The 24,080-nt window shown below is 40.0% G+C and overlaps 2 protein-coding genes across 3 annotated transcripts in view; both read left to right on the top strand.

Moving 5' to 3' along the window:
• Positions 1-19,279, top strand: part of tbc1d14 (TBC1 domain family, member 14) — a 45,585-nt gene extending 26,306 nt beyond the window's left edge. The window contains exons 5-15 of one of the 2 annotated variants that reach the window (XM_047583616.1): positions 1,421-1,545; positions 3,823-3,905; positions 3,992-4,109; positions 4,387-4,493; positions 7,390-7,470; positions 7,566-7,654; positions 7,740-7,811; positions 11,546-11,674; positions 12,179-12,288; positions 14,810-15,068; positions 15,145-19,279. In XM_047583616.1, the coding sequence (XP_047439572.1) occupies positions 1,421-1,545; positions 3,823-3,905; positions 3,992-4,109; positions 4,387-4,493; positions 7,390-7,470; positions 7,566-7,654; positions 7,740-7,811; positions 11,546-11,674; positions 12,179-12,288; positions 14,810-15,068; positions 15,145-15,213 (1,242 nt within the window). In that variant the 3' untranslated portion in view covers positions 15,214-19,279. The remainder of the gene's footprint in view (positions 1-1,420; positions 1,546-3,822; positions 3,906-3,991; positions 4,110-4,386; positions 4,494-7,389; positions 7,471-7,565; positions 7,655-7,739; positions 7,812-11,545; positions 11,675-12,178; positions 12,289-14,809; positions 15,069-15,144) is intronic. The other variant, XM_047583624.1, reaches the window with a different exon arrangement.
• An 846-nt stretch (positions 19,280-20,125) lies between these two features.
• LOC125007061 (C-C motif chemokine 13-like) lies at positions 20,126-21,039 on the top strand. The gene is made up of 3 exons (XM_047583635.1): positions 20,126-20,294; positions 20,380-20,491; positions 20,686-21,039. The coding sequence occupies exons 1-3, from the start codon at positions 20,225-20,227 to the stop codon at positions 20,777-20,779; spliced, it is 276 nt and encodes a 91-aa protein (XP_047439591.1). The 5' UTR covers positions 20,126-20,224; the 3' UTR covers positions 20,780-21,039.
• The last annotated feature ends 3,041 nt before the right edge of the window (positions 21,040-24,080 follow it).

The raw sequence follows: 24,080 nt of genomic DNA on the forward strand, positions 1-24,080 counted from the left end.
GCATTCTAGCATCGTCATCGTGAGCTTGTTAGCGCTCTGGCATTAGAATGAAAAGCACAACAGCCCGGTACATGTTGCTGCTGCTTTTTATTTTTTTTTACCAATCCATCTTGTAAAGTACCAACTTTGTGGTGGGTGTCAGGGCGGTCGTCACTGATTTCCATTTCCACGTGGCGCTTCTTCCTCGAGCACAAATTCAATATAATTGAATTACCTTCATTTGCCTCCTAAGGCCAACGGAGACCAGGCTCTTATGCGTCAGATGGCAACACAAAGGCAGATTAATAACATGAGCTGGCTGTCAATGGTCGTAGGCTGTGAATGGATTTTTTTTTTTTTCCTGCCTGTGTTTCTGGGGTTGTGCTGATCAATGTGAATGTCCCTGTGGCAGCAGAGTGTTAAGCTGATTGCTTTTAGACCTCAGGCTGCATTATTAACCAGCTCGATGCACACTGGAGGCCATTTTGGTCACAAGGGAGTTTTAATGGTGTGTGTGCTAAGCGTGCACATCCCATTTCAGCACTTCTAATTAACTAGCATGACAATGTCAGATTTTTGAGGCTTTCCCTGACCGTAGTATGTCACTGAATATCGAGCTCGTGTTAATGCTCGTGCCTTGTGTAACGACCGACTGTCACATGCCTCCCCTGTCTGCTTTCAGCAGGCCTACACCCTCGCATCTACACATGCCAAGCCCAGAGCTTGTCACAAGGTTTTTAAGGCCTTTCTAAGGTTACCCCATGACTTTATGCATACAAACAACTTCACTTTCTTTCTATTTTTAAACGTAAACTCGTTTTTCTTTCACCACATGTGCATTTTCTTACATACACGCTACAAATGCGACCAGTTTCGTTTTATGGCGCCTGTTCACAATAATTAAAGTCTCAGTTATTAAGGGGTGTTTATGTCCTATTAATTATAAGTAAGTATGTGGAGTTGGTGTCAGTATGTATGGGTGCGACTACTATTTGTTGTCTCTTTTTTTGGTTCTTCTATGTCTCGCTGTAATTATATGTGTAGTTATGTTTGTTGTGCATGTATGTGTGCATGTGTATGTGTGTGTGTGTATATATATATATGCTTGTATGTGTATACATTATTACATGTCATATTACTATTTTATAACTTATCATAGTATATTGATGTAACATAGGGAGAAGGGTTGGGATTTAATAAGCTGCCTACTCCTTGAGCATTAAAATGTGTTAAGTTTCTTTGTGTTGTTGTCTTATGATTATTTGTTTGCGTTTTTCTTTTATTCTGTCTTCAAATAAAGTCATTTATTCATTCATTGCAGATAGCTATGTGAAGCTAAATATAGGCCTATCAAGCTGATTCTGTTGCACTTGTAGATTCAGATTTTTACTTTTTCTTCTTCTTCTTTTTTTTTTGTGTGTGTGTTTGTTGTTGTCGTCAGGAATATGAAACAAAGAGTGGCAGAGCTGGACCTGGCAACCCGACATCTCCCAGGCAGAGCGTGAGGAAAAACCTGGACTTTGAGCCCCTCTCCACCACCGCGCTGATACTGGAGGACAGACCTGCGTATGTAAACACACGCCCTCACTGAGTTGGTGGAGTTTGTTTTATCGCACAATAAAGCCACGTCTGTTGTCTTTCTATCTCCTCTATCAGCCCTCCTTCCTCTCCCAGGTCATTAGACTCCTTTCAGCCTTGTTCCACCGTGGTAAAAGAGAAGCCCTGTTGAAAGTTTAATGGCCCTCCCCAACCCTGGCTCCATTACCTACCTTGCCTTTTTCCTTTCTTTTTTTTTTTTTTTAAATAACATGTAATATTTTGTCGGGCAGGTGCTCAAACAGAAACACGCCAGACTTCGTCTTTCATTCAGCCATGGGAGCGGTTTAATTTAGCCAGGAAGTTTATTGTAGCGTCTAAGAGAAGATAAACTGGTGTTCAGCTGCTTCTCATCACACCGTCTGCTGCTTAAAATGATTTTGTAACGTGCACATTTTGTATAATTTAGATTAAATCCCTTATTTACATTTGCGGAATGAACCTGTTTTAAGAAAACAAAACAAATCTGGTAGCATTTATTAGCTTAGCATGGAGTTGGTATGAAACAGTGGAAGTATTAATGCAGTGGATGGAGAAAATTAAGTTTGCTTTGGTTGAGGTATCTTAAAGTAGGGCTGTGCAGTGTCACCAGAAATGTATAATTACGTGTTCACAACATCTTTTACTGTTTGAGAGAGGAAGTAATGCAGTAGGTCAACTAAGGATGGACTATTTTACTGTGATGATGAGTAAATATTGTAGAATAATCTCGCGCTAGTAGTAAAACAGGTTAGCGTGGCCCTGTGTTAGCACTGACTGCTGATGTGGAAATCTGGCGACATTTACAGCTCAGGAAAAAAATTTAAAGCTCAGGCAACCTGAAATTTCTTCTTCATTTGACTTCCATTTTGACTGTGTTGGTATATAGGGCCCTTTTTTTTCTATCTCTGCACAAATTTTGAAATAAAAAAAAAACATATATTTCTAATAGGTCAACAGAACACTGTTTTTTTTTTAAACCACCCTTTTGTAACCTTAGCGGGAAAAAAAAGTCCATGTCCAAAAACTGCTATAAAAACTTAACTGATTGATATTGTTTTCTGTTTATTTTCTTCATAAATCTCTTAAACATCTTCAACACTTAACAAAACTAACAACAATTCAATAATTTAACGAAACTTTATTAAAAATTTGATTACTTAAAGTCACTGTTGTTTTCACAAAAACATTTTCCTAACCTAATATTGGGTGGCTGGGGCATTTTTTTTTTTTTTGAGATCAGTCTTGTTGGGTATGACCAAGATTATCTAAAGTATTGACTTGACTGCATTATTAGTTTTTGTGTAGCCTCAGATTAAAAATTGACCACGTTCTTGTAACCTCAGCAGACAAAAATGTCCCATTGACTTCCATTATAACTACATTTTTTGATTTCTCAGTCACGGCGCAATAAAATTCATTCTGTAATATTAGCATTTCAATTATGAGAAAAATTGTCAAATTTTTCATTTTTAGTGCCCAACACTACAATCAGACATTTCCCCATTATAGGACCTATGCATAAAATGTTTGTTATGTAATTCGTTTTTGTGCTTGTGTTATTGAGCTTAGCAGGCTATTATGAGGTGTGTGTGTGAAGCGCCACGTTGAAAATGGGCCGATCTGAAATAGTGTCTCACAGTGCAGAGTTTCAAGTGCTGTGTAATCAAATACATCAGTATGCCGGTATATTAAAAACTCTTATCATGGCGCGAATAAAGCACCGGTATGCGGTATAAACCAGTATACTGCCAAGCCCCAGTCATAAGATGAGATAAGATAAGGTGTGCTTTTATTCATCCCACAATCGGGAAATTCTCGTTAACAGCAGCAGAGACATTCAGAGCATCACAGACAAGAAAATGTTTCAAATATAAAGGTATGATTTGTCAAATTGGTCTGCGGCACATTAAAATTGATATTTTTTACAGATTACTTGTATTTTATAGGCAAAAAGCAGCTGATATGTAGCTACGATACATGTATAACACAATATTTATCAGGACAATGTCTTTAATTTATAAGCCTGATGCTATATAAAAACATTTTGCAGGACAATCAAGGGCGTACATTGCCTATACCTGAGTAGTTGATTTTACCATATTATTGTAATGTTTATTATCCATAACATGAACCCCACTGTATTTTGTGCAGTTGTCGTTTTACTAGACTTGAGTTCCTCTCTTGTTCCACGAGCTTGCTCAACATGAATAATGCACAAATACATAGCTGCTAACCCATTTTCCTTTATGTGTGTGTGTGCTACAGAAATCTTCCTGCCAAACCAGCTGAGGAGGCCCAGAAACACAGACAGCAATATGAAGAGATGGTGGCCCAGGCCAAGAAGAGAGGTGAGGTCACCGGAGCAGCCTTTCTCTTAACACTCGGCACATGGTGCACGGCTTCATTTTTCTATTCGATCTCCTGTTTTCTGCAGAAATGAAGGAAGCTCAGAAGAGGAAGAAGCAGCTGGAGGATCGGTGCAAGCTCGAGGAGAGTATTGGGACGGCGGCCCAGACCTGGAACCAAGAAATCCTGCCTCACTGGAGCACAGTGTGAGTACAACAAAAAATAAAAAATAAAAAAGAAATGCATCACCCTTTCTTCTTCTGTATCTTTCTTAGGAAACAACCAGCTGATTTGTTTTATACAACTTTTACTTAAACTCTTTGCAAAATGAAGTGTCTATATACAGATTTAGTTTTCTTAAATGTTTATGTGCAAATGTGAGTCATCTTTAATTTCCTGCGTTTAACACAGAGTTAGCTGCAGTGCCACCTTGTGGTCCTGATCCGTAAATGAAGCCTCTCGTGTGCCTTGATTTGTTTTTAGATGCACTACTCGTCGAGTGAGGGACCTGTGGTGGCAGGGCATCCCCCCCAGTGTGAGGGGCAAAGTGTGGAGCCTGGCTGTGGGCAACGAGCTCAACATCACACACGGTACGAAGGACTGAGGGGTCGTCCTCTTAAATGTGTCGCTGTTGTTCAGAGATAGACCGACTTTATTTATCCCAGGTCGACTGCTCATACAGATAAATCCGGGACACACAAACACAACAACAACAACAACGACAGGTGTGATAATCAGCAACAGACAGAAAAATAAATAAACTAAGAGACTGTAGTAAAAAACGAGGTAGAGGTTTAACCCATGAGACAAATACAGTTATTAAAATGAATAAAATATGCAGGGTTTAAAGTATTTCGGCACCGGATCTCCAGCGTGTGGAAAATGGAAAAAATAAACTTGTTGATGTTGGATGTTGTTGAGTTCGAGCAGTTAATTGAGTTTGTCTACCAGTGGAATGAGCAGCTTTCCCGCTCTAAACATCCCCAGCCAATCAGAAGTAGAGTAGGACGGGGGTGGATCTTGGAAAACTTGGTTGAGATCCAGCTGCAGTTGATGCTGCATTCACGACAACTTGGGAAATATTAGGTCTCAGTTGTCAAACTGCTTCCAAAATAAAAGAAAAAGCTGCTGCTCATATTTTAAATTTCAGCAAACGGCGATAATATACCAAACTTGTTTTTTCACCTCCGAGTTAACGATATTGGAACGTGAACGCTATAGTATCGGGAATTTCCGAGTTGGAATAAAGAATTTCCTAATTTTATTGAACACATCATCCAAGGCAGCGTTTTTCATTGTTGTCGGAAAGATGGAGAGAAAATTTATAAAGCTAGGACGACGTGTCCTAACTGCAAACAAAGGACTTAAAAATAGTAAAAATAATAATAGTAATAACTAATGTTAAATGTTAGGATGTAGATTTTGCGTTTTAGAGTCAGAATATGATCTAGAGTTATAGGTGAAAACAATAATCAAAATAATTGGCTTCAACCTGGGATTCTTCGTGTCCTCACCTCTTTGCTCCGTTAACACAAACCAGCATCAGATCATTTATTTCCTGTAACAACGTCTTAACCCTTCGTTCAACCTTTAAAATCTATGAGTCTGGAACATCGCGAACACGTACAGCTATTTGTCTCAGTGTTTTCTAATTGGCTCAGTGTCAGGGAGACAGATAGAAGTGGAAGGAAGAGCGTGTCCATTAGGAAGGAAGCAGCACAAGAGAAGCATTTCAATGGGTTTTCTGAGCCTTGCACAGAGATTACATTCTCCGCTCTGTAAAAGAGCAGCGACTTCAAATAATCAGCTCTCCCTACGCCTTGTGTGTGTGTAAGTGTGTGTGTGTGTGTTAGCTCCTCAAGGCTACTTGTAGATAAGCGCTAGCTCGCTCACTGCTGAGCCAGCGCTCTTTCTCTTTGTGCTAATCATCCTTTTAAACGGAGCTACGATCCCGTACATCCTTTCAGAAATGTTTAAACCCTTCAGGGCTCGTCCATCCCAGCTCACTGGCCGTATTAACCACTTTTAGTGTTATTACTACTGCTAATGCCACCGCCAGCACTTGTGCCAAGTTTTCTATTACAAGCGGTGATTCTTCTTCTGAGAAGGTCACAGCGGTGCGAGGTTACTGCTGCGTGTGCAGTTTACAAAAGTGGTTCAGTGCCGTGCAGGTGATTGAAAACAAACCTCTCCTGAAGCGCTGAAGTAACAATGTTTCATTTCCACCGTCTATGTCTTAGAGGAGGGGTGTCAAACATAAGGCCCGGGGGCCAAAACCGGCACGCCAGAGGGTCCAATCTGGCCCGTGGGATGAATTTGCAAAAATGACACTGGAGATATTAGCTGGAAATCTTTGACAAAATAAGAAATTTCACAGTTTTTCATTACATTTAGCAGTACTTTTTTGCACTAGAGCAAAGGGAAACATTTGGAGTTGTCGTTATTTACCAGGTTATAAGCTATTGGGCAACCAGCCCGGCCCCCTTGAGGTCAAAGTGGGCTGTATGTGGCCCCTGAACTAAAATGAGTTTGACACCCCTGTCTTAGAGGATCGAGGGGAGGAAAGAACAAGAGCGAGAGACTTGTTAAGAACAAAAATTATGTGAGATAAAAGTGGAACAAAAAACTGACTTACTTCTTGTGTTTGGTCTAAATCAAACCCAAACACACAGACACGGCGGCCATCTTTATTTAGGTTTGTTACATCTTGCATCATATAAGTATAGTGACAGTAAAAATCTGCAAAAAAAATCCCACAATTATCGCAATTTTGGACCCAACGCATCTAATCTGCATTTCACTGTGGTTGTACATTGACAGTAAAGATCCTCTTAAAATACTATTATTTAAATATTTTGCATTGTAGGTCTTGAACTTCATTTACGTCCATGGTGACATACACAGTTAGCTCCGTGTAGTTCTTTAATAAAATACTACTATTAATAGTACACAGAAATAAAACTACAAATGAGACCAGGAAGTGGACGAAGCACCGGGTAGATTCTTTCCACACATAATAGAGATTTAACACACTTTGTCTCACAAAGATCATTATTTATTCTTTATTTTTTTTTGCTGACGTTAGTAATATACAGACATATTCTCCCTTAGTTCATTTACATTAACAACTTCTATACTGATTACTGTGACAATGTGGTGCAAAATGAAAGCAAACTCAAAGCTTATGAATCAGATTTACAGCGTAATTTAAAACTAGAATGAGTATAATTAAATTAATTTGTTGTTTCCCTTGAGAGAGAAAGCTCATTATTTCATCACTAGAGGGCAGCAGCGGGTCAGAGCTCCTCCTGACACGTTCCGTAAAATAAACGAGAGACGCTTTGTCATAGTTACTGCTGCAGAGTACAGTCAATGCCTCGTTATCACTGTGCGGTTTCTGTCCAGTCATTGTGCTTCTCCTGTTTGTGTCTTTAACCTCCCCCCCTGTTTCTCTCATATTGACTGTGGTATTGTGGGTCCCTGCAGAGCTGTACAACATCTGTCTGGCCCGAGCAAAAGAGAAGTGGAGGACGACGGCGGCGCCCACGGCCGAGACCGAGCCTGAAGGTACACGTGGCGTCATTTTATTTTCTTTGTTTATTTTTGTCCGCGCGCACATTTCCAAACCCGAGTTTCTTAAAAGTGTTGTCGCGTCTTATCAGATGCTGGTTCTTCAGACAGGGAGTCGAGTCTGGAGCTGATCAAACTCGACATCTCCAGGACCTTCCCCCAACTCTGCATCTTCCAGAAGGTCAGTGAGAGAAAAATGGTGAAGCTTCCTCGCTCTTGGCCTGTTTGTGTTCACTGTCCTCATTATTTTCTGTGCTCATCATCAGGGCGGACCCTATCATGACGTGCTGCACAGCATTCTGGGAGCGTACACATGTTACCGGCCAGATGTTGGCTACGTAAGTTGCACACTAGTTGCAATTAATCAATCAAACTTTATTTATACAGCAGTTTTCATACAGAAGATGCGCAAGTCTTTACACAAGTGCTTTACAAGGATACGCCCCTTCTCCCACACATGTACAGATTAAAAACGCTGATGTAACACTGTCCCACACTCACCACTTTGAAGTTTAGGAAACTCTAGAGAGATTAAAAAAAAATACAAAAAATTATAATGCAGTAATTACCTAAAGGATAAAAATAAATACAATTCAAGTAAAATCCACTAAAAAGATAAAAATAATAAAATAAGTGAAAATTAGTTAAAAGCCAGACTAAAAACATGACAAAAAAGTGAAATGATAAAATAAATAAAATAAAATTAAAAGCCATACTAAAAAAAAAGTGAAAAATAAAAAAATAAGTTAAAGTTAATTAAAAGACAGACTAAAAAGACGACAAATAAAATTCAATTAATAACCAGGCTAAAAAGGTAAAAAAAAAAAAAAAAATTGTAAAATTCAATTAAAATCCACTAAAAAGCTAAAAAAATAATAAAATGAATAAAATCATTTATTTTTATTAACATTAAAAAAATTATAAAATAAATAAAATTCAATTAATAACAAGACTAAAAAGGAAAATTAATAAAATCAATTAAAAGTCAGACTAAATGAAAAAATTACAAAATAAAATTCAATTAATAACCAGACTAAAAAGATAAAAATAATAAAATATGTAAAATTCTTTTAAAAGTCAGACTAAAACATGTAAATTGATTAAAAAAAATAAATAAATAAAAAAAAATTCAATAAATTTACCGGTCTAAAAGGTAAATAAAATTCAGTTGAAGTCAGCACTAAAAAGGTAGGTCTTTAGTTTGCTTTTAAAAGTGTCCACATTTTCTACAGTGTTGACCACAAAGTCGTTTTTTTTAATGTAAGTCTCCATTGTCAGTGATTTAAGAAAAGAAAAAGCGGCGTTGGCGTAAAAAAATTTTGAGTGAACAACAGTTTCCCGACTCGTTCCGCTGCCGTCATGGAGTAAATGAGTGGCCACCGTATCGTTAAGACTGTAAAGGAAACACTGCATAACATCCTTTACACACTGTAGCAGTAATACTGACTAATGCATGTTACCGTACACATGATTTAACACACGAGGGTGACAAATACTTCATCACCGCCGTTGACCAAGTCTCTCCTCTCCAAACCCCCCGTAAACATTTCTATTACGTGGCCGGACGTTAAAAATAGCAGGTGAACTTTGCCCGTTGTGAAGGTTTAAAGTTCCAGAGACCGAAGTCTCCCACGTAAACGCCTCCAACACGTGTGTGTGTGTGTAATTTAATCTTGATTAATCGTGAGTTTGATCGTTATCTTCGGGTGTCGGAGGTGTCTGCCGCATGGTAGGTTTGAAAGTGAAATATTTTGAGTGAGTGTGAGATTCAGCTTCGACCTCAGACTGACTGTGGGTGCGACAAAAGGAGGAAACTATGGTAACTCTAAAATCGGCAGCAAAAACCAACTGATGAACCGATTAGAACTGTTTAGTAGTAAATTAAATATGTTTTCTGTTTAATTTTCTATATACACATCTATTGTGATCAGTCATAACATTATGACCACCGTAAGATTTTTTCCACTACACAATGTGCCTCCTTGTTGCATCTTTAAAGCCCGTGTTGTGAAGATATATATCAACACTCTGATACACTCAGATATAGATCTAATCTATATCTGTGGTTTACAGTTACAATAATGTATAGGCCGATGTTTTAGTATTTTTTTTAACTCTTTCAGCTTTGTTGAAAGACAAGGTAACCAATTATTTACAGTTAAAATAAGGAACCTACACCGATCAGGCATAACATTATGACCACCTTCGTAATATTGTGTAGGTCTCCCTTGTGCCTCCACAACAGTTGACTTGGGCCTCTGAGGGCAGTGGTGCTGATTAGGGGGGAAAAGTTAGGCCCCAAAAGAAAGGTTTAAAAAAAAAAAAAAATTATTAAACATCATCATAAAAAATATCGTTTTGTAATATAAAAATAAAATATAGTCGTAAAATAACAGGCTTTTTTGTTTTTTTCTTAATTTTGGCAATAAAAGTTAAATATCCACGTAGAGTGTCCTGTGGTGTTAGTGGGGGGCCTTTGGGTCTTATGAGTTGAGGGGACAGGGTCTCTATGGTGGATCATCCCACAGACACTTAATCAATTTGGGATCTAGTGAATTCGGAGACCAGGTCAACACCTTTTGCTGTTCTTTTCGGGGTTTTTTGTGTGTCTGTTTTGGGCTGCATGCTGCTGGCGATGGCGGCTGCCATCAAGGAGTGTTATTGTTATGGGGGGGGGGGGGGTCTAGTCTGGTCTAGGTGGGTGCTACATGTCTAAGTAACAACCACATGAATGAATGCCGGGTCCAAAAGTTTCACAGCAGAGCACTGAATTGTCACAAGATGGTTTAAATGTTATTGACTTCTCCTGTCAGTGGTCATAATGTTGTGGCTGTTTGGTGTAGTTGCAGAGGTCTACATACACCTCAGCCCATAGGTCTTCAACAGGGGGTCCGTGGAGGTGCTGCAGAGAGGGGGTGGGGCAAAAGCTTTGGTTGATTAGACATTTTTTTAATATATTATTTTACAGAAATTTAAATTTCTGTAAATACACATTAACATGAATCCGGCACATTTAAGTAAAGGGATACGCTTACTACTAAATAAAAAATGATAATATATATGTTTGGTAGGAGGTCCCTACTTAATCTCTCCATTTGTTTGTGGGTCCTTGGCCTGAAAAACGTTGCCTTAGACAAACAGATTTCAGCCCTGACGTTTAATCCTGGTCAACATTCCCTGTGTTACGTCTGTGACGTCACAATAATCCAAGAGAGAACCATTTATTTCCACTTTTCGTTCCTTGGCCTTACGTTACCAGAGGTCGACAGAGTGTGTGTGTGTCTAGCGTTTGAACGCGGCTCATGCTCAGGTGAATGTGTGAAAGGTGTCCTCGACATACTGAGAGCGGTGGGTTTGTGGTAGACTCTTATTCTGCATCGTGCTCTTCTCTGAATGACGCGTCAGCGCACACACACACGTTTATTGCAACACGGTTCTCTCGCTGTTCTCATGGGCGTTTCTCCACTGCGTAGGTGTCGTTTCCCAATTGGCACACCTCAAAAAAAAAAAATAAATTCCTTCCATCTGCCCTTTTTCTTTTCCTTCAAAGGAGATTTCCTGAACCGCGAATCATACGTGTTGAATTTTAATTGAAAAAGGCTCCGTTAAATAAGCATTTTCATCTGTCAAAGTCTCCTTTTAGTTTCTTTTAATCTAATTTTATTCAGAAGTCGAGCAGTAGAAGGAGCGGTATTTCTGTTAATCGACTAATGTTTGCAGCTATTAGCTTACACACTGAATTTCAATGAGTCGTTAAACATGTGACAACTCATCTTAAATCCTTCCACCGTCATGTTTTGCCTTTGCACTGTGAAACCTCTCTTCTTCTCGTCGATGCTGTGGTTTACCTTTCTGCTCCTCACCGCAGCCCCACGCTGCTTTTTTTTTTTTCTTCTTTTTTGGTGTGGAAATGACTGTGACTTCCTGCACTGACCTCAACCCAATACTTGCTACACACACACACAGACTGTGCATTCACCTTTGTGTGCAGTTTCTTTCTTTGCACCTACGAGAAGATGAACGTTGTTGCACAGAGCTCATGTTGTGGCGTTGGCGTTTTTTGTGTTTCCAGGTGCAGGGAATGTCGTTCATCGCGGCGGTGCTGATCCTGAACCTGGACACGGCCGACGCCTTCATAGCTTTTGCCAACCTGCTGAACAAGCCCTGTCAGATGGCCTTCTTCAGAGTCGACCACAGCCTTGTCAGTACAACAACAAACCGTGTGCACACCCACCCGCTTCACACGACTTAAGTCATCACCTGTCGGACGCCAGATTAACAGATTAGTCGCCTTTACTGTATTTATATTCAGAAGATTTGATTGAAACTTTTGATAGCAAAAAGTCAGGTGTCAAGACGTTAAATAACCTCCTAAAACTATCATTTCCATCTCTCACAGTGAACATCCTACAAATACTTGTTTGTAGCTGATTAGTTTCTCACTGTGAACCTTTATTTGTGACCTTGGAGACCTCACAGCTCCAGAGAACAGTCTTGTTTTCTTTGATTTTTATCTCCTAGCCGTTGCAGTTCTTGCCCGATTTTTCACAATTTCAGACACACGGGTTACACATGTTATAGTTTCGACCTTCTCTGCCGCCTGTTTACGTTTCATTTACAACCAAATGATTCATCCCCGACTCCCGTCGTAGCGTGATTTGTGTATTTCTGCTCAGGACCACCTTCTCTTCTCTTCTCTCCACAGATGTTGACTTACTTTGCAGCATTTGAAGTGTTCTTTGAAGAAAATCTACCAAAGCTCTTTGCACATTTCAAGAAAAACAACTTGACCCCTGATATTTATTTAATCGACTGGTGAGTTGCATCTTAATTATTTATATAAAATGTTGAACTTTACACGTGAATTCCGCCCACATACAGAGATCATGTGAGATGACACTTACCTCACATTTCGACTTGTCACAGTTTCGGTGCTTTTCAGAGAAAACAGGAGGGTTTTTTTGTGGGCAGGGGTCGGTGGCGGCGGTCTTCAGTATTTAACTCACCCACATGACACCTACTTTATTAAGGAAGTGGTCAATATTTCGGTGCTATTATTATTTTGTGACGCTGCGCCCACCTTTCTGTTCCACCCTTTCACAGTAATTCTACCTTTTTTTTTTGTTTAACTTTTAATTAAAAGTGAAGCCACCAAACGACATCGATTTAAGCTCTGAAGTTCACAAAAGTATAAAAAGTCTTTTCCCACGTTTAAATCGATGTGGTTCTTGCTCTGAATAATACCTGAACTTGTGCAGAGCTCTGATTACCAAAGTGACAGAAACTATATGGAGCCACAAATGAAAATAACATAACCAGGTTAAACGGTTAATAGGTAGGCTTCATCCACTATGCGTGGTGTGGGTTTTTAAATGCTTGCACCTTTGAAAGAAAAATATGCTGCGTGTTGTGATGCACAATACACCACAGAGGTGTTTGACATTAGGTTTCTGTGAAATAAGCCGCATTCAGATACGTAAGACTGAGCCACTGATGGGATGAGGATGCTAGTCAGCTAAAGTAAAATAAATGCATACATTAGTCTACGAATCTGAAACTAATTTAAAATGCATCCTCGTTGTGGTTCGCAAACCTAAAAAGAGCTTTTATGGCACAGATTAAAAGATTTTGAACCATTTTGGGAACAGTTCCTGCTTCGTTCTTATTCTCAAACAGATAAACTACAAAAGCTTCCAAACAAATTCTCCATTTTTACTCCATATGTCACCACTTTTTTTTTGCAAGAGCTGTGATTGGTCCACTTGGTAGCAGTGTGTTTCCTCTTTAGTGTTACCGGCTACTTCTCCGTGTCCACAATTAATTTTTTTTGGATCAATAAAGACACGTCACATCGAAGAAAGGTTAACTGAGGAGGTTTGAAGATACCAACATCTGTACGACTCGTTTTCGGTAAAAATTTCGGCGAAAGATTCAGTCGTCATTGTTGAAAGTGAAGTAGGAAGTAGAAACAAAAAAAGTTAGAGACGGCACCAATCTAATGTTTGGGTGGTAGTTGTCACAGAGCGAACCAGATTGATGATCGCACAACGTATAAATAGCTCCACAATAACCACTTTTTTTTTCAGTAACATTGACACGTTGCTATTTCCAAACTAGTCATTAGATTAAAGTTACTAAACCAAGTTACTGTACGTTACTATTTTACACATTTTATATTTTTGTTTTATTTTTGCATAAGTGATGTCACGTTCTCAGCATGAAAATACCACACAACAACACAAACGTTTCGAGCTGGAAATGCCACCACTGGGGTAGTGGTTAGAGGTGTCGCTTGGAGACCGAAAGAGTCAAAGAAAAAAAAGACTTGAAAGTCTCTAAGTCAAGACTTTAGAGCAGGAAGTTGGTGAGAATTTAAAAAGTTGGTTGGCCCGTATGTTGTTGAGGAAATGCTGCCTTTTTATAAAAACATGTATTTTATCTATTTTTATTTGTGTTAATCTGACTAATAAAGTGGTAATAAACTGGTCCCACAGGACCTTGAAAGAGCCTCCAATTGCACTCCATTAATGGCAGTGGAAAGTAACTTAACCCTTTAGAACCAAATTAAAACTCGCATTTTTTCGAATTACCGTAACTCTCACTGGTTTGACAAAATTCAAAGTGTGGCTGAACACTGGCAAGTTGTGCTTTTGTCTGGAAGATCTTTGTGACATCTCAAGGGTGTAACCAACTTTGGTTTTACCAACAAATCCTCCAAACAACTGTGTCGCGGTGCATCATCATTACCGTAATGGCAGCTTTTTTTAAAATTTTTTTATTCCTATTTAATTTTTTTCTGTTCTTATGTATATATATCTTGTTCGTGTATGCCCTTTTTTTTCTCATCTTGTGACTCTTGGACAAAATAATTTCCCCTGTGAGGATCAATGAAGTGATCTTGAATCTTCCAAATGTTCAGCCGCACTTTTTTCCATTTTGTCCATTGGTGAGTTACGGTAATCCATTATTTATTTCACCTTACTAAAATATGTTGGATTCATGTTAATGTGAAGTATTTAAAGAAATTAAAATTTCTGGGGGAAAATTAAAAGAAAATATATCAACAGTGTCTAATCAACCAAAGATTTTGCGATCCACTGAGGGTCAACAGATTAAAGCTGCCATCATTTCTGCTGCAAAGCCAGAATCATTGAGTGCAGGTGATATTTGAGGTCTAGGTTCAGAAACTTTTGGTGCAGGGATACTGGGACCTTTGTGTAAATGTTTGTGTAGACTTCTTGCACATCTTCCCTGGTGTCATACAAATCCCAGGTTTTAAGCCTAGGCCTAGCCCGAGTTCGTTATCACGATACTAAGATGCTGCCGTTCCCTCCAGGATCTTCACTCTGTACAGTAAGCCGCTGCCTCTGGACCTGGCGTGTCGGGTTTGGGACGTGTTCTGCAGGGACGGCGAGGAGTTCCTGTTCCGCACGGCGCTGGGTCTGCTGCGCCTCTATCAGGACGTCCTGACCTGCATGGACTTCATCCACATGGCCCAGTTCCTCACGCGACTGCCCGACCTCATCCCGCCCGAGCAGCTCTTCCAGCACATCGCTGCTATTCACATGACCAGCCGCAACAGGAAGTGGGCACAGGTGGGACGCCCTTCGCGGTCTGTTAGCACTTCTGTGTAGTTATGTTTTGTAACGTACAATCCTTCTGCTTCTGCAGGTGCTGCAGACCTTAACGGAACAGAAGAAAGCCGGAGCGAGGCAGCCTGGTGCTGAGGCTCTGAGCTGAGATCTGAAGAAAATCCTTCTCACACTAACCGACTGGACCTGAACCCGTCCAGCCTTCAGGACACCCTGGAGTATTGGGGACTACTTGTAGCCGACGTGATGAAACTCACCTCCAGAGTCAGGACCCTGGAGGGGAGAGGGGAGATGGGGGATGCGGGGTGGGGAGGGAGGTCTGTCAGTGATGAGGCAAAAAAAAAAAAAAGTGGGTGTGATATATAAAAAGGAATACGAGGCCTTATTTAACTCCAAACACCCCTCCTCTACACAGAGGCCCAGCAGCGAACTGGAAGCTGAAGCCGGGAAAGGCTGAAGAATGTAACTCCCACACTCCCACACATACATGTACTCACCAGGCTGATTCACATCTCCACAGACCACAGCTCCAACACACAATCCTCCACGTAGTAGATTTTAATTCTGCAGTTCACTCAAACTCTCCACAATCAAACCCGATAATCAGGAACTTGTGTCTTTTTTTTTTTCTGTCTCGCTGTGTCCTACCCTTTTTTTTTTTTTAATTATTTTCATCTCTTAAAACTTAAGACATTCCTTTATGTTCTCTGATATATATATTTTATTTTCTGAATCATTCCATGAAGTCAATAGTTTGAAAGTAAAAAAAACAAAAAAAAAACACAAATGCACATAACCTTCATGCTGCAGGTTAAACACCTGAACGCATGTTTGGTGACTCTTGATTGCACCGCGTTGTTACACCTAATGAAATGTTGTACCCTTCTAAAATCTAAAAAAAAGAAAAAAAAAGGTATGGTAAAGTAAGCATATTTATGTCGACAAAACTGGAGTAAATTCATAGTCACTGATGTGTTATTTCCCCCTATGCTTATGCTGTTTGAGGTACTTTTTTTTTTTTGTCAGCTTGTTGAGTGTTTCATTTCCAGGATGTCTTGGTGTTAGTGTTTTTGTCTTTTGCACTTTTATTTAATATTTATCAACATAAAAAAAAACAGGAAGAACGGGACACAAACGGGACTTTGTTCCAGTTAAATGAAGGGTCGAACCATTCATCTTATATACACTATGCATATTGAGGTTTCTCCACTAGAGGGCGGATTAGAGCCGACTCCCCTCTGACCAACTAGCAAAACTTTTTTTTTTTTTCCCCTCCGAAGACTTCGGATTTCCTACAAAAATATCATGATAATTGTTGTGGAGATGTGTACATACGGTTTCAAACTTTACGCAAAGTAATTGTCGCTTCTAAAAGAGCCCACTTTCAGACATTAGAACGTGAAATACTGCCCCCTCTGTTCATGTGCTTGATAGCACTTTTTTTTTTTTGAGCCACAAATTAAAACTCTGCAGTATGGTAGTTGTAAAGAGAATTCTTACATTTAATCCCATCGGTGTGACCCAACCACTCCATCTACTGACTTTGAGCCCCAATTGATCGGTAAAAATTCTTCGGAGGGGAAATGATTAGTCTATTTTTTGAACATTTTAATCAAGAATCCCAACCATTTCTCTTATATACGCTTTGTATATTAATGGTTTCTCCACTAGAGGGCGAATTAGACTCACCTCTGACTAACTAGCAAATTTTTTTTTTTCTGCCCTTTTTTTTTTATAACAAAAACATCATGATAATTTTTGTGGGGATATGGACCTATGGTTTCTAAGTTTCCAAAGTAATTATCGCTTTTAAAGAGTCCGTTACTGACCTTAAACACGTGTCACGCAAAACCTCCAGCTACTTCTCAGTAAAAATCCTTCGCAGGGGAAATAATTAATCTGTTTTTTGATCAAAATGTAGACATTCTTGTTTACGAGGGATATTTTAAACAAGAATCCAAACCATTCCTCCTGTATACACTATGTATGTTAAAGGTTTCTCCTCTAGAGGGCGGATTAGAGCCGACTTGATCCGAAGACTTCGGATTTACTATCAAAACATCATGATAGCCGTTGTGGAGATGTGGACCTACAATTTCAAACTTTCTGAAGTAATTGCCGCTTTTAAAGAGTCCGCTACTGACCTGGCATTAAATCGTGAAATACTGCCCCCTTTGTTCATGTCTTTGGTTGCAGTTTTTTTTTTTTTTTGAGCCAACCGTTAACATCTCTGCAAATTGGCACTTTTAAAACTCTGCAGGATTGTGTTGAAACTCAATTAATATGGCAGTCATAAGGAGAATCATTACTTTTAAGCCCTTGTGTATTTGAGGCTCAAGCGATCAGTAAAAATCCTTCGGAGCGGAAATGATTAACTGACCAATGAAGATTTTGTATCTACTACAAAAACAGCACGGTAATTGTTGTGAAGATGTGGGCATACGGTTTCAAACTTTCTGAAGTAATTGTTGATGTTGTTGCTACTAAAGAGTCCGTTATTAACCTGGCATCAGATCGTGAAATACTGCCCCCTCTGGTCATGTCTTGGAAGTTTTTTTTTATTTTTGAGTCGACCGTTAACGTCTGTGCAAACTGGCACCATTAGAACTCTGCAGAATTGTCTTAAAAGCCAGTTAAAATGGATAATTCCTACTTTTAAGCCCATCTGTGTGATTCAACCGCTCCTTTGAGGCCCGATCGATCGGCAGGAATCCTTCAGAGGGGAAACGATTAGTCGTTTTTTGATCAAAATTATGTGATTCTTGTTTGACATTTCAAACAAGAATCCGAAGCATTTCCTTGTCTCGGTGTGACAGTAAACTGAATGTACTCGGGTTTAGGTGGTTGGTAACTGATGACAGGATTACTTGACCCTTCCTAGTACAGTTAGATCCTCCTTATTTTTGATGCAAAGCAAAAATGAGTGAAATAGTTCGCTGCTTTGTTCATTCCATTCCAGTAACTTCCTGTCACCCTGAACGTCTGTGCAGTGGTGTAGGTGTAAAGTGGGTCATCGGTCAGGTTTGAGGCTCTGAGGTTGGCAGCGATGTGTGTTTTAGTGTGTGTGTGTGTGACGGGTCTCGACGTTGACAAGTATGTCGTGGTTATTGTGTTATACCGTCGCCACCACTAGTGGGACAGGGCCTGTGTTTACATCTCTTTAGAGATGCGTTGTTTTTGAAGGGCTGCGCGGCAAAGAGTTGGCGATTTGAATTTGTTGATAATCAGAAAGAAAAGAAAAGTTCCACTGCGTTTTAAGAGGATTCTTTCTTTCGAAGCCCATTTTGCACTAGTAAGTTCGTGAGAGGGAGCTGAAGTTGTGGGTTTGTTGCTGGTTGTCCGTGAAGGTCTCGTGAACCCTGACTGAGTTTTTGAACATCCATCAGCGACATGTCTCTCGGTCCTCTGAAGGACGTCGTTGTGCTCAAAGTATTTTAGTTTAAACAACAGGAAGCGGGTTTTGGTGTTGAGCTCCCCGTCGTCTCGGCTGCCTCACGGCTGCTAGCAGACAGACTTCACCTCGGCAACGTGCTGCAGACTTTTCTGATCACTCTTCTTAATGTGCAACCCTCCCTCCCCATCTTCTTCCTCCTCCACTGTGGTAACACACTGCAGGACTGCAATAAAGCTTTTTGCACATACATGGAAGCCTTTGAGTTGTGCCTCGCATCATCATCATCATCATCATCATCATCAGTTCATGTCACGGGTTTAAACGGGTTGTCGTTTTCTTTTCCATCGTCTTTTCATTTTCCCTTTGTAATTTCTGTGCTTAAGTGTCTGACGGTGAATTTTGTGTGTGTTTGTCTTTTTTGTGTGTGTGTGTGTGACAGATCTGTTAGTTGTTACATTAAAAGCTGGTCTGAATTCAACCGTACCAGCTCTCTACCTACACTACCTGCTTAGTCAATGATCCATTGAAGGGTGAAAAAATTCAAACAAAATTTAAACGAAAACATGTAATATATATAGATAATATATATGCGTTTGCTTCACAATCGGGTTGATTTTGCTGGATTTTTTTTAAAGTCTTAAATTCTGTTTGTCGTTTGCATCGTCTCCACTTTTATTTCTCAAGAGACCCGCGTACTGTAGAGGACTGATAGACATCCATGGAGATGGCAGTGGGGTCGCCATGCATCTGCATCTCACTTGAAATGTGTATATAGAAATAAATGATGGTTTTATTATAATAAAAAGCTGTACACCTACAAGCGGGAGCTGCGTCGTGAGTCTTTTGGTGCACTTTTGAGTTTTTACTCTAAAAGGTTTTATCCACGCTTTTATTCTGAAAAGGTTAGTTTTCCTGTTTTTAGTGTAACCATGACAACCAGTGTGAAGCTGAAGTCAAACATCAGCCTAATAAATTCTCAAGTTGGAAATGCTTTTACGAAGTGGTAAAAAAAAACAAAAAAAACATCTTTGACCCATTATTACTTAAGGTGTTTTACATTTTAATAAACCTTTTAAGACCTTGACATCGTAATTAATGATGGCTATTTTCTATGTAGGGTTCACTTTAATGGTTTAATTTGATATTTTGGTGCAACTGAAGCGTGGTTTACCTCTGTAGAACGTAGACGCCGTGACCTATGTACATAGCCCTAGACTAAAGTCGAGGTATCTGAGCAGCCGCCATGAAGCTCTGACCTCCATCCAACAGAAAGTAGTGTTACAGAAAGTAACACATGTGCAAACATGACTCCGTTGGACCAGTACCTCTGTGCACACTGTATATTTATAGCTTCAGTTTCCATGAACGTGACCTCCAGTAAAAAGGCATCACGTGAACCCAACAACACCTCTACAAACTCTTAGTAGTCCATTTCTTTTAATTTATTGTCTGACTTCATATATTTCCGGGGCTGCAGAAACATGTCGCTTTCGTACTTTGAGTTGCATCTCTGGGCTTACACCACAACTGCTGCATTTCCTCTGCATTCACAGTCTAACCGAGTGGAAAGTTTCTGTCAGTCCCCTTTGAAACCACACAACCCTCACCCCCCGCTCTCCTCCTCCCTTTCACACCAGTGACACTTGTTTTTTTTTTTTTCTTTTTTGATCTTAATAAGTCCAACACCTCACCACCTTTAGTTTAGAAGTCCTTTCACTGTGTAACCGTGGTGTTTATCTCCATCATCGAAGAATATCCAGTCGTCATGAAAACCGCTCACATCCTCCTGCTCTGCATCCTGGGAGCTGCACTGTTATCTCCAGTGCTCTGCAACAGTAAGATTCCCTCAGATTGTTATGTTGATCAGAGGCGTCTCAGCTGGAGATGTACCAATACATGATATTTAATTCTTATCTTCAGATTCCCTTGGTCCTGATGACTGCTGCTTCACCTACTACACAAGAAGAATACGGAAGGACTTGATCAAATCATATTACATGACTGATAACCGCTGCCCCAAGACTGCAGCCATGTAAGTGATAAAAGATGAGATTAATGAGTAGAATGAGTCCTACTGTCACTATATGGATTTTAAAATAGTAATGGGCACAGTTTGAGCAACAATTTATTCTCTAATCTGTGTTTGATTACACTTACTTTACTCTAGATATCAATTTTTTCCTATTCTGTTTTTGATTATTTTTATTTAAATTTTCTCTGTTTCAGTTTGGTGACAGCAAGGTCTCGTCACATCTGCGTGGATCCGAGTGAAACCTGGGTTGCGGGCATCATGAAACACCTGGACGAGGGGTCCTTTTAAACCTGCTGCCTGCTTCTCCGTGATGACGCCATTACTTCTTCTGCTTCTTCATTTACTATTGCAGCGCATTTAAGCGTGAGTTCGTTCATTAACCTGCAGCTCAGTTAGTCATCAGAGATTTTTTTTTTTTCTTTCAGTCATTTTGAACCTGAACTGACTCACTGACAAAAAGTGTTTTTTGTGTGTGTAATGTTTCTTGGATGCTTTGTAATATCCTCCCTTGTAAACCTCATGCAAATACAAATATGAGTGCTGTGAAACCTTTGTCTCTTCTCTTCTTGACTCCTTCGAAGGTAGAAGATCTTGTTAGTTTTTGTTTGTCTTCCCGAAACGCGGCCTAAAATAAAAAGTCTTATAATTTGATGCTATTGACAAGAAAGATATTTTTTTCAATTTTGCAGTTGGACTCATATTTTGGACAGATTCATGAACTATATCACGTCCCGAGTCTCAACTTAAACTGGTTTAGATAAAGACAGGTTATAATATAAACTAATCCTGTGTTTTTTCCTGTTATTCAAATTCGAAGCTATGCTGATGATGCTTATCTGTATTTCTCAATCATTTTTAGTTTCATAACACTCAACATTTTTTACTTTTCCATACTCATATTTGTGTTTCACCTATTCTTTTATGTTCAGTTCGCTTCCTGAATACTAATAGAAAATAATAAGCTAGCAATTATTTGGAACTATATCAATGTAAGGATGACACCTATGAAATGACTATGACATCCTCACGTCCTGAGTCTCATTTGAAACTGGTTTAGATAAAGACGAGTTACAATATAAACTAATCTTGTGCATCGTATATGATGCAAATCGTAGCGATAGAGTGCAGTTCGAAGGATTGAGGCAGGAAATGATTCAAGGTATTTCGTGCATAGACCGGTCAGGACTCCCAGGAAAGTTTAGGCTATGTTAATCCAAAAAAGCGTTGAATAAGGTCAGCTGGACTTGTAGAATTTCTTCAAGACGTTTCGCCACTCATCCGAGTAGCTTCTTCAGGCTATGGTGTTTTCAGTTTGTTTTATCGCCCCAGCTAATCTGGCCACTGACGGTCTATGTATCCTCCGTCAAAGATGGAGAAGCTTGAAAGGATGATTAATTCATCAATCAGGAGATAACATGGTATCCCACGCTGCTTAAGCAGCACAGCCTTGTATGGGAAAGGCATACTGGAGCTCCCAGTAACTAAGCTGACAGAAGAATTTAAGTGTGGCAAGGCTAGATTAGAGATGACTCTCGCTCATTCGAAAGATCCAGTAGTTAGGTGTGCAGCGCCCACGGTTAAAACAGGGAGGAAGTAGAATCTGAAAGATGCAGAAGCACAGGCCGCCCCCAGGCACAGGAATATCATAGGTCACGTACGGCAAGGGCGTGGAGGCCTGGGATTGTGTGCATGGAAACCTCTGTGGAGCAAGGTGTCAAGAAGAAAAGAGGAAGTTGTTAGTGGAGGAAATTCATAGGTGAGAGGGAGCAGAAAGATGTACTAGGTGAGTGACAGTGGGTGAACGGGTAGAGTGTAGAGCAGGGCGGGCCAAAATTTTAATGCACAAAGTTGTGGGGCAGAATACTTTTTGGAGCATTTGTTTATACAAAAAGTATAGCCATGTAAAGCACTTTTTGATTATGTTTTGGGGTTTGCATACTGTATGACCTTTCAGCACTTTGTTTTATCTTTATTTTTTATTTTATTTTTTAGAAAAGAAAAAAACACATTTGATAATATGAGTTGCAGTTTAAAAAAAAAAAAAATAGCAGTAGTGCCAGTAGTAGCATGTGGATGCTGTGACTGCTGTCAGAAGAGCAGAGGGTGTTAACGGGTTCTGTCCTGATGGAGCATGGAGGCTAACGGGATTAAATTTATGATAGGGGGTTTTTATGATGTGCTGCCATCTCTCCACAATCTAAACCAGTGGTTAGGGGAGGATTCTGCCTGCCCACTGTGTTCTAGTGTATGTACACTTAGCCACATTTTGACTGGTTTCAGGGTTAGTCTCTCCCAAGGGCAATATACCTGGCATCACAACCAGGTGCTGAAATGCTTAGCAACTGCCATTGAGGAAAAATGGGTAGAAGTAAATTCCTTATCTGCTAGAAGGGAGAATAGGTCTATTATGTTTGTAGGGGAGGAAGAAAAGGCCAGAAGCCAGTCAGACATAACGCAGTGCAGCTAAGGTTGACTTAAACGAACAGCTGATCTTCCCAGCGTAGATAGTGAGCATCTGACTGAGACTGGACCTGCTGTTGTGGTTGGAAGTATAGAAAGTAGTGTATTTTGTTGAGCTTACTGTCCTGTGGGAAGACAGAGTTAATGAGGCTAATGAGTACAAGTACAAGAGAGCTAGGTATGCAGAGATGGCAGCAGGAGCTGAGCAGTGTGGGTGGAGCGCCCATGTGTGGCCGGTGGAGATCGATTGCCATGGATTTGGGCTGAAATCCACCATTGTCCTCCTGTGCTAGCTGGGCATTTGCGGGAGAGAACAGAGGATCACAGTAAACAACATGTTCCTGGCAGTAGAGCGAGCAAGTGAGTGGCTGTGCCTGAGGAGGAAACACACTAGCTGGGGAGCATGCTACAGGTAAGGCTAGCTGAGTAGTTTTTAGTAGTTGTAGTAGGGCTAAGCTAATCACTCTGTTGAAAGCCACATGGTTGCCTGGTGGCTACGTGGAACAGGGTGACTCCAGGACACTGGAACTCACTGTTAAACCTTCTTGAGGTGTTGTGGGCCTAACCTAACATCTGTGAAGAGAGGTGCCCACTTGAAAAAAGCTAGTTAGTTAGTTAAAGCTATCTGGTGTCTCCTTGTTGGTTGCTGGTTGGTAGCTGACAGCCAGCCTGCTTGTCGGCTTTCCTTTTTTTTTTTTTCTTTTTGTAATTGGACTGGGCTTCTAAATGTGTTTTGCCCTTGATCTTGGACGGAGAAGTGCTGGCTGACATGTAGCTGAATATGCCATCCCTTCTTACCTACTACCTACTGCTGTTGGCTAGGCTAGTTAGCTGGTAGCTGACTGCCAGCCTGTCGGTTTTTCAGTTGGACTGGACTTCTAAATGTGTTTTGTCTCAGATACTAAAATAAAATTGTTGTATTTAATATGTGTGTACTTGGTGTTTTGATAGGATAAGGAGTAAAATATGACGGTTATTTTAGCACAAATAAAGACATCAAGAAATAAGATGGCATTTCCAAAATAATCTACAAACATGAAAATCTTGATGAGCATCAACTGGTTTGATCTTAACCATCAAATGCATGTGTAGTGTTTTTGTCCTCCACACTCTCATGCTCCTCCTTCCA

Source organism: Mugil cephalus, chromosome 1 (genome assembly GCF_022458985.1).
Source record: "Mugil cephalus isolate CIBA_MC_2020 chromosome 1, CIBA_Mcephalus_1.1, whole genome shotgun sequence".
Classification (NCBI taxonomy): domain Eukaryota; kingdom Metazoa; phylum Chordata; class Actinopteri; order Mugiliformes; family Mugilidae; genus Mugil; species Mugil cephalus.